Below are 16,578 nucleotides of genomic sequence, written 5' to 3' on the forward strand. Positions count from 1 at the left end.
GAGCGCACGTAAAAGCAGCTTTCAGCGTGTTTGTGTAACATGACCGGGAGAGCGCAAAGTAGGAGAGGTACTGCAGAGGAGTACGAAGTGAGGTTGGTTGGGGTTGGGGGTAGATGGGTCAAACATAGGACTTTCTTCACCCAGGAGATGGGTTCACGTCCGCTTGTCACGCTTGCTATAGTCACTTTTTCTTTCCTACCGCGCCACAGAACCAGACGCCGACCCACGACCTTTTCCTTAATATAACTGCGCCAGCAAGACGGGGCATGAGTCCTACCAAGCATCGCTTATCATAATCCTAAAGGGACGCTAATAGTCCCACTAAGCACGTTTACTTATAACTCAAAGGGACGTCAATAGTCCCGACTGCACGTTTACTTATAGCTCTAAAGTGACAATAGTCCTACTGCCAATGCTATTTAGAGCTAAAGGACGTCAATTGTCCCGACTAAGCACGCGTTAACTTATAGAGCTGGGGCGGACGCCAATAGTCCCGACTCACACGCGATTGCAGCTCTAAAGGGACGCCAATAGTCCTAATCAAGCACGGCGACGAGAAGCGCCAAGGGACGCCAATATCCCGACTAAGCATCGCTATTTATAGCGCCAAAGGACGCCAGTCCGATCAAGCATCGCGATGAGAATAAAGTGGTTTTTCAATAGTCCCGGACCAAGCGCGTCTACTTTATAGCCTAAAGGGACGCCGCATTGTCCCGACCAAGCACGTTTACTTTATAGCGCCAGGGACGCCAATAGTCCCGACTAAGCACGTTTACTTATAGCGCTAAAGGGACGCAATAGTCCCGACCAAGCACGTTTACTTATAGCGCTAAAGGGACGTCAATAGTCCCGACCAAGCACGTTTACTTATAGCGCTAAAGGGACGTCAATAGTCCCGACCAAGCACGTTTACTTATAGCGCTAAAGGAGACTTTTAGCGTCAATAAGAACGACAAAGGCACCTGACCAAGCGTCCATATTTTACGAGATGGGTGTGAGAACGTGTTGAGCACCTCCAGCACCCCTACTTCCCGCGCCTCTGGACATAATACGTCTCCATAACAGCAGGCGGCGGTAATGTGTATTGTCGCCCAAAAAATTAAAACTGGCAGCTGATTGGACGAACGCGTCACCTGGGTCCGGCTGCTCCCGGATATTTCAACCGGGCATAATGGCGGCTTCGTTCGGAATACGATGTCATATTTTACGAAGATAGTTCACCGAAAAGTGAAAGTGGACGACGGCACGGAACACACCGAACAGACTCGAGTCACCGACCTCGCCAGACTGTCGGTGTGTCAGCGCCATTCAAGGGGGTAAGCGTATGCGTAGCTCCTATGGCGCCATTTTGATGCTACCAAGCCATCACCTCCCGTTAGCATCCCGTTAGCATCCCATTGACTGCCATTCATTCTGACGTCACTTTGACAGAGAATACCTTTACATCTGAAGCGTTTAAAGACTCTATTTGTCCGTTGTTTATTTCTAAAGAAACACGACAATGTATAAAAGGCTCCATTACCTTGTAGCTCACGTTATGGCTCCGTAGCAGACGTTTTTATAACAATAGGCTAACGATTGGGTCATAACCACGAGACTTCCTGTCTCATAGTAGAGGAGTTACCGTATAGTACAGGAGAAGCTCTCAGGCAGTTTGGACTTCCATCAGCTGTTTAAGTGTAATGACTAATGTTAACTATCATTTTAGTGATCAATAATGAGCCTGTGTCTATGTTATCTCCTTACATATACCTACGCTCTCCGTCTCTGCTAGATTGGGAATGATTGAGATTTCTCTTGGCACAGCTACCAGAAGACTTCCAACTTTCAGACAGGTTGCTCACGTCACATCTACGTCTTCAAGCTCAGTTGGAGGCTGCTCAGTAACGCTCAGCCATCACCGGGAAAGAGCTTCTAATGTCCTTCACTGGTCTCCGTCCAGAGACACGGGAGCTGCTGGTCCAGTTTATATATGTCAGTGGGGCCATTAAGGTTAGGGTTAGGTGCCTTGAAGTCGACATTGGGGGCTTAAAAACACCATTGAGCGTCCCGGACCCTCTGCTTTAACATGATGGTAGAAGGTGTGATACTGTATGTAGACGCTGCTGTGGAACTGAGGCTCATCAGACATTTTAGTTCACAGGAAAGTACTGATATATGTTTTTATTATAACTTTAGCTTCTGTGATAAATGTTCTGTTTGACTGACAACACTTATTGTTGGCAGTTCATATCTTATTTAGGAATATAGAGCAGTTATGATGGTGTCTTATGTTATAATGCTCCGTAACATGTTTCATTTCTTCACAGTGAATATTGAACTTTAGCTGAAGAATCGCAAACTGGATCATGATCGCAATATCTGGCATAAAAATCGCAATTAAATTTTTCCCCCGAAATCGTTCCGCCGTGATATCCAGTTAGATATATTAGTCCAGAGCGTCCCAACATAAGGGTCGGGCCCCTCCAAAGGGTCACCAGTTAAATGTGAGGGATCGTCGGCTGATTACTCAGACAGAAGGAGAAAGATCCTCGTAGCTCGGGGTCCGTCTCCCTCGGATGGTTTAGACTTTATGACTTTATTATTATAATCTCAATCCCTACGGAGAAAACGACCAGTGGTTTTACTTTTGGAACCACGCTGTTGAGCTCTAAAGCTCTAAACTCTTGCTGAGTGAAAACAATCCTGCTATCTCTGAAATCCAGCTTAGTTTGGATTAAGTAAGCATTAATTCCCATCAAGAGTGTGTGTGTGTGTGTGTGTTTGCGTGTGTGTGTGTGTGTGTGTGTGTGTGTGTGTGTTTGCGTTTGAATGAGTGTGTGTGTGTGTGTGTGTGTGTTTGAATGAGTGTGTGTGTGTGTGTCTGAGTGTGTGTTTGAATGAGTGTGTGTGTGTGTGTGTGTGTGTGTGTGTGTGTGTGTGCGTACGTGTGTGTTTGAATGAGTGTGTGTGTGTGTTTGAATGAGTGTGTCTGAGTGTGTGTGTGAATGAGTGTGTGTGTGTGTGTGTGTGTGAATGAGTGTGTGTGTGTGTGTGTGTGTGTGAATGAGCGTGTGTCTGTGTGTGTGTGTGTGAATGAGTGTGTGTGTGTGTGTGTGTGTGTGAATGAGTGTGTGTCTGTGTGTGTGTGTGTGTCTGAGTGTGTGTTTGAGTCTGTGTGTGTGTGTTTGTTTGAGTGTGTGTGTGTCTGAGTGTGTGTTTGAATGAGTGTGTGTCTGTGTGTGTGTGTGTGACTGAGTGTGTGTTTGAGTGTGTGTCTGAGTGTTTGTGAGTGTGTGTGTGTCTGAGTGTGTGTGTGAATGTGTGTGTGTCTGTGTGTGTGTGTGTGTGTGTGTGTGTGTGTGTGTGTGTGTGTGTGTGTGAATGAGTGTGTGTGTGTGTGAGTGTGTGTGTGTGTGTGAGTGTAGTGTGTGTGTGAGCTGTGTGTGTGTGTGTGTGTGTGTAGTGTGTGTGTGCTGTGTGTGTGTGTGTGAGTGTGTGTGTCTGAGTGTGTGTGTTTGAGTGTGTGTGTGTGTGACTGAGTGTGTGTTTGAATGAGTGTGTGTGTGTGTGTGTGTGTGTGTGTGTGTGTGTGTGTGTGTGCACGTATGTGTCTGTGTGAGTGTGTGCGCGTATGTGAGCCTGTGTGTGTGAGTGTGTGCGTATGTGTGTGTGTGTGTGTGTGTGTGAGTGGGTGTGCGCGTATGTGTGTCTGTGTGAGTGTGTGTGTGCGCGTATGTGTGTGTGTGTGAGTGGGTGTGCGCGTATGTGTGTCTGTGTGAGTGTGTGTGTGCGCGTATGTGTGTCTGTGTGAGTGTGTGTCTCTGTGTGTGCGTGTGAGTATGAGACGTGAGCTTACTGGACATATTTATCTGCCCCATAATGCATTGCTTCTTCTCAGACTGTAGAAAGTACAGGTATATTCAGACAGTGTTTTTGAACATTAAATCATGTTAACATGTTCCAGTAGAGACATAAAAAGTATGACCCAGAATATGAGCCTGATATGGAACCTTTCAGGAAAATCAAACATCATCATCTGAGTTTCAGACTCTGACAGATTCCTGTTAATGTTTCTGTCAGCTCAGTGATATCAGTTACTGGGAAATCCTATTGGTCACTGCTGGGTGTGTCTCTGTGTGTGTGTGTGTGTGTGTGTGTGTGTGTTTGTGTGTCTCTGTCTGTGTGTCTGTGTCTCTGTCTGTGTGTGTGTGTCTCTGTGTGTGTGTGTGTGTGTCTGTGTGTGTGTGTGTGTGTGTGTGTGTCTCTGTGTGTGTGTGTCTGTGTCTCTGTGTGTGTGTGTGTATGCGTCTGTGTGTGTGTCTGTGTGTCTCTGTCTCTGTGTGTGTGTGTGTGCTCGTGTGTTTGTCTGTGTGTGTGCATGTGTGTGTGTGTGTGTGTGTGTGTGCACGTGTGTTTGTCTGTGTGTGTGCATGTGTGTGTGTGTGTGTCTGTGTGTGTACGTGTGTGTGTGCGTGTGTCTCTGTGTGTACGTGTGTGTGTCTGTGTGTGTATACGTGTATGTGTGTGTTTGTGTCTGTGTGTGTGAGCGTGTGTGAGTTTGAGTGTGTGTGTTTTTGTCTCTGTGTGTCTCTGTGTGTGTGTGTGTTTGTTTGGGGGGGAGGAGGGGGATCGTCATGACGACAGCTCTGCAGGCTGTGTCATCGTTCAGGTATGGGATCATCAGTGATGACTCAGCAGATTCTGAATCATCTGAAAACATGATGAATGAGAGAAAGGTTTCTCCTCATTATGACTAATAAATAAATAAAAAAAAAATATATATATATATATTAAATAATACATGAATATTTTACATAAAATTAAAAACATGTCATTCAAACAATAAAAAAAATATAAAAAATGGTTTCAGCTGTACTTGTCTGAAGTGTCGGTGAGTTTAATTTATAACTGAACACTCATTACATTAGTGTCCGTGTGTGTGTGTGTGTGCGTCTGTGTCCGTGTGTGTGTGTATCTGTGTGTCTGTGTGTGTCTGTGTGTGTGTGCGTCTGTGTCCGTGTGTGTGTGTATGTGTGTGTCTGTGTGTGTGTGTGTGTGTGTGTGTGTGTCTGTGTGTGTGTGCGTCTGTGTCCGTGTGTGTGTGTGTGTGTGTGTATGTGTGTGTGTGTGTGTGTGTCTGTGTGTGTGTGTGTGTGTGTGTGTGTGTAATAATCCGATGAACATCACCAACAAAAACCAAAGTCATGTTCATAAAAAATAGCTTCTTTTAATTGTTTCCTTCCAGTAAATGACACGTGGAACACGTAGAACTCTGTCTCAGAAAAATAAAAGCAGGCCACGCCCCCTTTACATCAATAAACCCCTCAGCCAATCACAGCCGAGGAGGGGCGGGGCCACGCAGGCTCTGACAGCGACGATAGGCCACAGAAACAACACGTGGTGTACACTCCTCAGCTGCACAGAATATAGAGATTACATCTTAATTTATGTACAGAAAACATCCGATAGAAAAACTGTTAGCTCTTATAATGTCATAATCATCTGCTCCCAGAGCTTTCTGTCTGACATCCTGCTGCAAAGGATCATGGGACAGTTTGCAAGATAACACCGCGTTCAGGTGCTGTCGGAACGATCGGAAAAATTAGTTCTCGACCGGGAAAAGTCGGAACAACGACTCGGAAAGTCTTGCGAATGGTCGGTCGATAATCTGTTAATTTAATACATAAAACACACAAATATTTCAGTCAATAGCTTAGTTTTTGGGGGTGAAATAAAAGGAAAATGACCTCCCGTGTTCCTGTTTTCAGCGGTACCAGTTATCGAAAGCTTTTAGGATACCCAGCCCTACTTCCCTTTTGGATCCTCAGCGACACAGCTGCCAGACAGAGAGCTCCAGGTTACATCAGATGTTCCCAAAGATCTACCTTTTTTTTTTTATTATAAACAAATGTAAAGAAACCAACGCGTTAATGAGAGCTGTGATTGACAACGTGAGATCGACCTCGCTCAGCAGCGTGACGCTGCGAAACATTTAGGATCCGTTAATAAGCAGCGCTCGCAGAAAATCACGGCATTTATCAGACACCTGTGAAAAAATTATGTGCCAGTTTTTTAAGTTTCACATTCATTGAAGAAGAGCTGGAGGCCTCTTACGTATGTCGTCATTTTCACTTCTTAAAGGAAAACGCCGACTTATTGGGACTTTGTCTTATTCCCCGTATCCCCCAGAGTTAGATAAGTCCAGACATACCCTTCTGCACTGCTACTCTCTGCTCGGGGCTTCTCAGGTGCTGCAAGCATATCACTCCGCCCAAGTAGCAGAGAGTAGCAGTGCTTCGCCTTCTGAGAATATAGTTCCCAGTTTATATACGGTTAGAAGATGGCTGTGTGTCATGTGACCTTGTTATTTGTACACGCTGTGACTATAAAAATCACAACATGTAAATAGGAACATGTTGGCGTTATTTTGTCACTTATTGGGAGCAGCTAGGCTAGATGGAGCCAGTTACCTCCAGGATCTGTGCTAAGCTAGGCTAGATGGAGCCAGTTACCTCCAGGATCTGTGCTAAGCTAGGCTAACGGTGGGTGCGTCAGACAGAGTTGCAACACGTACGGAGATGAGAAGGGTATGTCTGGACTTATCTAACTCTGGGGGAGACGGGGAATAAGACAAAGTCCCAATAAGTTGGCGTGTTCCTTTAAGGGGTCCTTGGTTCAACAAGTGTTGAAGACCCCTCATGTTGTCGTCCCGTCCACCATAACCCTTTTGTCAGCTGTAGTGACCCAGGCTCAGGTCCCTGATGTGAAAGCCTCTTACTGCTTCATATTCCATTATATATTTTGGATTATTTTGAATGTCATCTCATAGGATAAATACAGGTTTTCCCTCCATAAAAGTGTATCAGAATGCAGGAAAGTCTTTGATGCTCAAAATAACCCTGCGGGAGGACACCCAGACCCCCCACTTTGATATGCCCCCCCCCCAAAAAAAAGGCCCATTCTGAGCCAGGAAAAAAAAAGTGGTACAGTATACCCACTACAATACATTAGACTACACCACTTAGGGCTGGGCAATATATTGATATATGAGGCTAGATATCGTCTTAAATTTTGGATATCGTGATATCCTGATATGACATAACTGTTGTCTTTTCCTGGTTTTAAAGGCTGCGTTACAGTAAAGTGATGTCATTTTCTGAACACACCAGACTGTTCTAGCTGTTCTATTATTTGCCTTTACCCACATAGTCATTATATCAACATAACGGATGATTATTTATCAAAAATCAGGGTTCATACGCATTTTAACCCAATTTCCATGACCTTTTCGGCAAATTTCCATGACTGTGTAGTCCTAAAATATATCAGTCGACATTATATAATAAGAATACAAATCTGTGTTACAGTTTAACCTCAGAGGTTTAACAATAAAGAGAATGATAATGTGTGTGGTTCATAGTGGGAGACGTAATATCGCGCCCCGAACAGAACGGTGAGGTTAGGACAACGTGAAATACATTTATTAATCACTAGGGCTGTCAAAATAACGATGATACAGGCAACACAAACCCCGCGGCATGGGACGCTAGCTAACACAATACTCAACAGCAGCTGACGTTAGCCTACCGCTAGCTAGTTAACACTATACTCGACAGCAGCTAACGTTAGCCTACCGCTACCTAGTTAACACTATACTCGACAGCAGCTAACGTTAGCCTACCGCTAGCTAGTTAACACTATACTCGACAGCAGCTAACGTTAGCCTACCGCTACCTAGTTAACACTATACTCGACAGAAGCTAACGTTAGCCTACCGCTAGCTAGTTAACACAATACTCGACAGCAGCTAACGTTAGCCTACCGCTAGCTAGTTAACACTATACTCGACCGCAGCTAACGTTAGCCTACCGCTAGCTAGTTAACACTATACTCGACCGCAGCTAACGTTAGCCTACCGCTAGCTAGTTAACACTATACTCGACAGCAGCTAACGTTAGCCTACCGCTAGCTAGTTAACACTATACTCGACAGCAGCTAACGTTAGCCTACCGCTAGCTAGTTAACACTATACTCGACAGCAGCTAACGTTAGCCTACCGCTAGCTAGTTAACACTATACTCGACAGCAGCTAACGTTAGCCTACCACTAGCTGGTAGCTGGATTAAACACGGTTAAAATGCTGACAGCTAACGCTAGACGGTGTAAAGTGTGACTGTGTTTTACTGTAGAGGATTCAACACCGGGATGTAACAATCTGCAGCTGCCGTCGGAGAAACAACACAGACGGTGCGTTCAATGAAACTGGTAAACTACAGCCTCGTGGTGCATTTGAAGTTATTGTAAATGTCCTTTTCCATCTGGTTGTTGTTTTTGTCGTTCAACAGCAGTTTACTAATGAAATAAGTTATTGTTATTGTTATACATTATTATTAAATCATTTAATGTTGACCATATGGCCTTAGCAATAAACAAGCCGTTCTTTAACGTCACCAACTGTTGTTTAGTACCTTTTTTATTCTTTTCTTACTTTCTTAAAAAGTATCGGTTCAGGTTCGATTGACAGCCCTAATAATCACATATTATTATTATTATTAAACAATTTCATGACTTTTCCCAAACTTTCTGGGTCTTTTTATGTTTCCAAAACCTTTCCAGGACTGGGATTTGCATTTTTCAAAACGTATGAACCCTGAAAAATCTCATTGTGTGCATATTTTGTGAAAGTACCAATAGTCAACCCTACAATATCGCCACAATATTGATATCGAGGTATTTGGTAACAAGTATGGGGATATTAGGTTTTCTCCCCATCGCCCAGCCCTAACACCACTGCCTACATGTGATTCTACATTTCCAGTGTTGCCCTTTTGTGTAACTGAGTTTGACCCCCCCTGACCTAATAAATCAGACCCTCCTCGTATAAAAACATCGTTATGTTAAAGGTCGTACTTAATAACTCGTGATTATTTAAAGTGGCACATCATTTTTTACAGTGTACTCCCAGAAAACGTGACGCCGCCTCGAAATGGCATCACCGAGAATGCAACGCTGTTACTAATCAATATAAAAACATTCTTCATGTTCTGCTGGTGAGAGAAACGTTTAAAGATGTCGGACTGAAAGCCTCCAAAAATACATCCAAAGTTCAGCTTTTTCTTCCCTAGAAATGGCTTATTTTTCTTCATCCTCATCATCATCATCATCGTCACATCGTTAGAAAAGCGATTAAAGATGCAGCTCTGAACTCTTTAAGGCTTCGCCGCTCTTTAAACTTGGAGACACTAAAAAGGTCTCTGATAGAAAAATAGAGTCATGCTGTAAAAGGAGCGAGAACAGTCGAACACGATGGCTGTCAGCGACGCGTTCACGTCACCGCTGAAGGCTGGGAAATCACACCGCCAGGAACTGATCTGAGGCTGAACATCACTTCACACGTGTGCACACTTTTATATAAATGTCTGCTGAAATGTCAAAGAACATATCAGCTGTAGATATCGAACAATAAAACCTAACGCAGCCGGCTGAAAGGTTTCACAAGCCAAGTACACGTAGGGCCCTATTTTATCTCAGCGCACGGCGTGAAGCGCCTGCTGCAGGTGTGTTTAGGGTGTGTCCAAATCCACTTTTGTCGTTTGACGGCGGAAAAAAGGGTCCGTGTGCCGGGCGCATGGTTCAAAAGGGTTGACCTTAGTGTCTTCATTAATCAGAGGTGTGTTTTGGGCGTAACATGCAATCAACCAATCAGAGATCATCTCCCATTCCCTTTAAAAGCCAGGCACGTTTGGACCTTGGAGCATTGCTGTTATGATGGAGGATTTGCACCGTAATATTTGTATGTGTAATCTTCTGCATGTGTGTGTGCTGCTGTGCGTCCCTGTGTGTGTATGTGTGTGTGTGTGCTGCTGTGCGTCCCTGTGTGTGTAACAAGCATAGTGTGCACGTGCTGTGCACGAGCCTAGGAGCATTTTACTAATGCTCTGTTAAAATAACAATGAAATGCTGCGTTATTGACTTTAGACCAGGTTTTTGATGGTCAATGGTGCCATCACTTCCCACTGCCTCAAGATAGCAATACGCCCAGAATGCACCTGAACACACCTCCCTGTAAGACCAGCACGCCCAGAATGCACCTGAACACACCTCCCTGTAAGACCAGCACGCCCAGAATGCTTATGAACACACCTCCCTGTAAGACCAGCATGCCCAGAATGCACCTGAACACACCTCCTTATAAGACCAGCACGCCCAGAATGCACCTGAACACACCTCCCTGTAAGACCAGCACGCCCAGAATGCACCTGAACACACCTCCCTGTAAGACCAGCACGCCCAGAATGCACCTGAACACACCTCCCTTATAAGACCAGCACGCCCAGAATGCACCTGAACACACCTCCCTGTAAGACCAGCACGCCCAGAATGCACCTGAACACACCTCCCTGTAAGACCAGCACGCCCAGAATGCACCTGAACACACCTCCCTGTAAGACCAGCACGCCCAGAATGCACCTGAACACACCTCCCTGTAAGACCAGCACGCCCAGAATGCACCTGAACACACCTCCCTGTAAGACCAGCATGGGCCCCAGATGGCTGCAGGTGCATTTGTTGTTTAAACGACGTGGGCGCTGGACGGGAAACTGACAACTGGGTCGGTCTTAAACTAGCAAAGACACTTGGGTCGGGCTTAGCGCTGCGTGTAAGATAGGGCCCTGACTCTCTTTCTGCCCTTTCAGTTGTCCGTCTGGTTGAACCGTTGTACAGCGTTTAATTGTCCCCGTACAAAACTAAACATCTATTTGAGAGGACTTTTCTACGAGCTAAAAGCACTAACATTTAAATTACAGCACACATCAAATATCTGTGATTTTAGGGTAGTTCTGATCACGCCGATGTTTGTTCAAGTGTTCATTTTTCTGAACCCATTAACTCCTGATTGGTCGGGCGGGTGTATGAGGGCGGGACTTTGATACCGCAGCTCCACCGTCCGATCACTACTGCGTAGACTCGTATCCGGGAGATGGTGGCTTCACTTTGTTCAGCGGCAGGAAGTGGAGACGCGTCGGGCATCTTTAGAGACAGCCTGTGAGTCAGAACCCGCTTTAGTTTCTGCATGTTTGTCATGTGCAGCGAGATTAAATAATTCTCTGAAAGCTAATGATAGAGATGTCCCGATCCAATTGTTTTAATATTGTATATTTCCGTTTGCCTCGATAATAGAGCTGCACACTGTAACTGAAGGATGTCTTCAGCTTTAAACATTTAACGGAGTGCAGCTAAGTGATCGGGGTGATTGCTGTTCCCCGATGAGTTCAAACATGCCCATATGGACGCCGACCCGTTTGGGACGTCCCTACCAACGATCTCTGTATTTGGATCGTTTTAACAGTTTGCAGCGTGCTAACAATCAATGTTACTAATAAACTCAACAACATTAGCCGAGGTTTCAGCCTCACTCAGTTCCTTATGGTTCAGCTGTGTGTGTGTGTGTCTCTGTCTGCCTGTGTGTCTGTGTGTGTCTGTGTGTATGTATGTGTCTCTGTCTGCCTGTGTGTGTGTGTCTGTGTGTCTCTGTCTGCCTGTGTGTGTGTGTGCTGTGTGTGTGTGTGTGTGTATGTGTGTGTCTCTGTCTGCCTGTGTGTGTGTGTGTGTCTGTGTGTATGTATGTGTCTCTGTCTGCCTGTGTGTGTGTGTGTGTGTCTGTGTGTATGTATGTGTCTCTGTCTGCCTGTGTGTGTGTGTGTGTCTCTGTCTGTGTGTGTGTGTGTGTGTGTGTGTGTATGTATGTGTGTGTCTCTGTCTGCCTGTGTGTCTGTGTGTATGTATGTGTCTCTGTCTGCCTGTGTGTGTGTGTGTCTGTGTGTATGTATGTGTCTCTGTCTGCCTGTGTGTGTGTGTCTGTCTCTGTCTGCCTGTGTGTGTGTGTGTCTGTGTGTATGTATGTGTCTCTGTCTGCCTGTGTGTGTGTGTGTCTGTGTGTATGTATGTGTCTCTGTCTGCCTGTATGTGTGTGTCTGTGTGTCTCTGTCTGCCTGTGTGTGTGTGTGTGTGTGTGTGTGTGTGTGTGTCTCTGTGTGTGTGTGTGTGTGTCTCTGTCTGCCTGTGTGTGTGTGTGTGTGTGTGTATGTGTGTCTCTGTGTGTGTGTGTGTGTGTGTGTGTCTCTCTCTGTGTGTCTGTGTCTCTGTCTGCCTGTGTGTGTGTGTGTCTGTGTGTATGTATGTGTCTCTGTCTGCCTGTGTGTGTGTGTCTGTCTCTGTCTGCCTGTGTGTGTGTGTGTGTGTGTGTGTGTGTGTGTGTGTGTGTGTGTGTGTGTGTGTGTGTGTGTGTGTGTGTGTGTGTGTGTGTGTGTGTGTCTCTGTGTGTGTGTGTGTGTGTGTGTGTCTCTGTCTGCCTCTGTGTGTGTGTGTGTCTCTGTCTGCCTCTGTGTGTGTGTGTGTGTCTCTGTCTGTCTCTGTGTGTGTGTGTGTGTGTGTCAGCAGCCTCGTAGTCACACACAGAAGCGTAGCAACACGTTAACAGCGTCAGCGCGAGGAGGAGCAGACGCTCCGCAGCAAAAACAACAGCAACAACAGCAACCTGCATATCAGCAACAACAGTCGGGTCATGGTACTGTGGCAACCACAGAGCTCAGCTAGCATCATAAACAACAACAACAACAACAACAGTCATTTTAGAAGAACCATAACAGTGTCACAGCTTCACTTTGAACACAAAAACGTTTGCACAAAAGTTTTGCAGAAATCTGCAGCGGTTTTTTTTGGAGCGTTTCTGCAGATTTTGATGTTGCCACAAGTTTCAAAACGTCCCGTTGTTCGGACAGACCGCCCCCACTGCTTAAAAAAACCCTAAAGGCCCTGACACACCGAGCCGATGATCGGCCGTCGGACAGTCTGGCGAGGTCGGTGACTCGAGTCTGGTCGGTGTGTTCGTGTCGTCGTCTGTCTGAGGAGCTGTCGGCTTCATTCTGACCGACCTGACATGCTCAGTCAGAGACAGGACAGTCGGACTCAGTGACCCATCTGATTGGTGGAGAGCTAACCAGGAAACGGAGAGCGGGATGAGCGTGACTAGAGTCTCTCAACATCTGATGAACATCTGTTAAACTGACCTTTGTTGATCTGAAATGAAGACAGATTCAGCAGCTGCACGGCCTGTTTCTCTCTTCAGATGTTTCCAGAAACACGTTACGGTGAACTATTTTAGGACAATATGAGATCGTATTCTGAACGAGACGCCATGATGGTCGGGGAGCAGCCAGACCCACATGACGCGTTTGTCCAATCAGCTGCCTGTTTTCAGTTTTTGGGCGACAATACAGATCAGCGCCGCCTGCTGTTATGGAGACGTATTACGTCTCGTCTCTTCGTCCGACTGGCTTTCCTGCCGACGGTCGGCCGTCTGGTCGGTGTGTCACGGCCTTAAAGGGAACACTGGAATCTAGAAAGTTCAAATGAGAAAAGTATGAAGGAAAATGTCACAGTTCAAGGTGTTTTTACTGTTGATTTGTTGAACTGTTGCACAACTTCACGGCTAAATAAACGGCTAAATGGCGTCTTCACGTGAAAACTTGTGGCAGCATCACCGCAGAGGTTCGACGCCGCGAGTCCGAGGCTTTCAGGAACAAAACATTCACCGTTTAAAGCAGCTCGACAAAGACCTGCTGCACGTCTGGAATGAACGCTGACATCAAAACGATATAGAAGTTATTAATCAACAAAGCTCTATCAACGCTTTAAAGCCGAAGGAATGTGGCTAATGAATAAACGGACAGGTTTCTCTTCTCTGTCTCGAAGAGCTTCAAAGACTCCTTTAGAAAATATACAATCTGTCACAAAGAGACATTTTACGGAGAAATAACTTGGCTTTGTAAAATCTGAGCGCCTGCAGCCCAGGTCCATCGTCACTATCGTCACTCCTCTTGTGATTGGTCCGTTCAAAAGTAACGCTAAGGAGTTCAGTCCAATAACAGGCCATGCATAAGTGGAGAGAAAGGCGTGGCCATTAAGAGCGAAGCAAAAAACCCTTAAATGGCCCCAAAAAAAGTCTGAAGGAATCCAGCAGAAGTGAGTTTATAAAATGAAGCTGGCTCTGGGAGTCATCGAATCAAGCTCGCCCCCGCCCAGTCAGGAGCCACGATGACACGGCATTTTAAAGAATCTGCAGAGAGAGATTTCAAAACAGGACACAGAAATAAATAACCACTCACGATAAAGAGCAAAAAGCCTCGAAAAGGAGATCCCAGATAAATCTCAAAAAGTTTCCTCCTGAATATTATGAATCAGGTCAAACTTTTCCGATCGAAAACCTCGTCAGTTTGTTTAAAAATGTCTGACCGGCTGACAGGAAACACCGTCTCAGCGACCGCCAGGTAAGTCGATCGATATTAAATGTTTCCTCCAGTAAAAATTCCAGTTTGCTGCTTTTCTCCGACGGACATTATCTCGAGTATATATAAACGTATCCTCGAGTTTCGGCGGTAGTTGCAGCCCCAGTACGAGAACAAAAAAGGAAATCCTTCCACCTCGTCTGTCTTCAGATGTGATTTCTGTGTTTCGGCTCTCGGCTTCTCGGGATGCGTTCGAGTCAAGAGAAGCGTCCCGTTTTCCCCACAACGTCACGGTGTGTTCGAGCGCCCGCTACAAAAAACCTCTGAAAGAAATGAGGGGAAGGGTTAAAGGAGGATGAAGCCCAGACATCCACCCGCTCCCTGCACCCTTTAAAACGTTACATCAGCGGAGGAGTTCGGAGGCTCCGGCGTTCACCAAACTGGGACTTGTGTCTGGTTTGGACGATGCTCCTCTCTCGCTGTGAAAAGGTCCCCCATAAACTATCAAATCTCGCAGGTCTTACCAGTCTAACTAACGTGGCTCCTGGTTGGAGTGGAGAGTTTCAGAAATGGTCCAGATTCAGAGCCAGTTTTCCCCCCGACCCTTTCAGGGAGCAGGCGAGTATCGTGCCCGGTGCGGAGCTGTGTGAGGCGGGCGGGCCGGGGCGGGGGGGTAGGGGGGGCTCAGGGTTTCTGGGGACCGGGGGAGAGAACCACGGGGGTGGAGAGGCCGTCCACGCTCAGAGCCGGGATGTGGATCTGGTTACTGCCGTTTGTGGGAAACTACAGAGGGGCAGAGAGAGAGAAGAATATTTTAGTTTCAGAGCGTGTGTGCGTTAGGGCTTTGACTTTTGCCCAAAAAAATCATATTTGAAGTTTGTTTGTTTACTGATATTAATATTCAAATATATTCAAATATGTATTAATAATATTTTGACCATTAAATGCCTTCAGTAAGGCTTATATTGGTATCAAACTTTGTATATGTTGTGTCCACCAGAGGGGGGTGTATCAGTCAGTAGGCGTGCAATGATGTTTTCAGACAATATTTTTATTAAAAGTCAGAACCTGGATTAAACACAAACAGTCTGCTTTCAACAGGAAGGTCGGATATTTCACCGTAGCTACGTAAGTGGTCTGATGTTTATACTTTTGCGCTGGTGTGTGCGTCGAGCACCACATCACACATATGTATTCCAACATTTGTGTGTGTGTGTGTCTCTGTCTGTCTGTCACAGACAGAGACACACAGGTCACGTCATGTGTAGATATGTCAGGTGGGAGAGATGAGGAAGACTGTAGATACGTCAGGTGGGAGATATGAGGAAGACTGTAGAGATGTCAGGTGGGAGAGATGAGGAAGACTGTAGAGACGTCAGGTGGGAGATATGAGGAAGACTGTAGAGATGTCAGGTGGGAGAGATGAGGAAGACTGTAGAGATGAGGAAGACTAGTGATGTCAGGTGGGAGAGATGAGGAAGACTGTAGAGATGAGGAAGACTGTAGAGATGAGGAAGACTGTAGAGATGAGGAAGACTGTAGAGATGTCAGGTGGGAGAGATGAGGAAGACTGTAGAGATGTCAGGTGGGAGAGATGAGGAAGGCTGTAGAGACGTCAGGTGGGAGATATGAGGAAGACTGTAGAGATGTCAGGTGGGAGAGATGAGGAAGACTGTAGAGATGTCAGGTGGGAGAGATGAGGAAGACTGTAGAGATGTCAGGTGGGAGAGATGAGGAAGGCTGTAGAGACGTCAGGTGGGAGAGATGAGGAAGACTGTAGAGATGAGGAAGACTGTAGATATGTCAGGTGGGAGAGATGAGGAAGGCTGTAGAGATGTCAGGTGGGAGAGATGAGGAAGGCTGTAGAGATGAGGAAGACTGTAGAGATGTCAGGTGGGAGAGATGAGGAAGACTGTAGAGATGTCAGGTGGGAGAGATGAGGAAGGCTGTAGAGATGTCAGATGGGAGAGATGAGGAAGACTGTAGATATGTCAGGTGGGAGAGATGAGGAAGACTGTAGAGATGTCAGGTGGGAGAGATGAGGAAGGCTGTAGAGATGAGGAAGACTGTAGAGATGTCAGATGGGAGAGATGAGGAAGACTGTAGAGATGTCAGGATGGGCTGTAGAGATGAGGAAGACTGTAGAGATGTCAGGTGGGAGAGATGAGGAAGACTGTAGAGATGTCAGATGGGAGAGATGAGGAAGACTGTAGAGATGTCAGGTGGGAGAGATGAGGAAGGCTGCCCAGAGCTGGAGGAAGCTCCAGCGTCGTATATATAGTCTGGTGTGTGGGAACATTTGGGATTT

At 46.1% G+C, this 16,578-nt stretch overlaps 2 protein-coding genes across 5 annotated transcripts in view; both read right to left on the reverse strand.

Moving 5' to 3' along the window:
• LOC144520166 (leucine-rich repeat neuronal protein 1) overlaps positions 1 to 2,131 on the reverse strand; it is a 32,129-nt gene extending 29,998 nt beyond the window's left edge. The window contains exons 1-2 of the mRNA XM_078253832.1: positions 2,039 to 2,131; positions 1 to 70 (exon numbers count right to left, since the gene is read on the reverse strand). The exon at positions 1 to 70 is cut by the window's left edge and continues 48 nt beyond it. Of these exons, the coding sequence (XP_078109958.1) occupies positions 1 to 70; positions 2,039 to 2,131 (163 nt within the window). The remainder of the gene's footprint in view (positions 71 to 2,038) is intronic.
• A 10,268-nt stretch (positions 2,132 to 12,399) lies between these two features.
• elk1 (ETS transcription factor ELK1) overlaps positions 12,400 to 16,578 on the reverse strand; it is a 39,459-nt gene continuing 35,280 nt past the window's right edge. For 2 of the 4 annotated variants that reach the window (XM_078254106.1, XM_078254104.1), the window contains exon 11: positions 16,398 to 16,552. In XM_078254106.1, the coding sequence (XP_078110232.1) occupies positions 16,421 to 16,552 (132 nt within the window). In that variant the 3' untranslated portion in view covers positions 16,398 to 16,420. Of the gene's footprint in view, positions 15,054 to 16,246; positions 16,337 to 16,397; positions 16,553 to 16,578 lie in introns of those variants that run through there. The other 2 variants (XM_078254107.1, XM_078254108.1) reach the window with 2 other exon arrangements.

The sequence above is a fragment of the Sander vitreus genome, chromosome 7 (genome assembly GCF_031162955.1).
Source record: "Sander vitreus isolate 19-12246 chromosome 7, sanVit1, whole genome shotgun sequence".
Taxonomy (NCBI): Eukaryota; Metazoa; Chordata; class Actinopteri; order Perciformes; family Percidae; genus Sander; species Sander vitreus.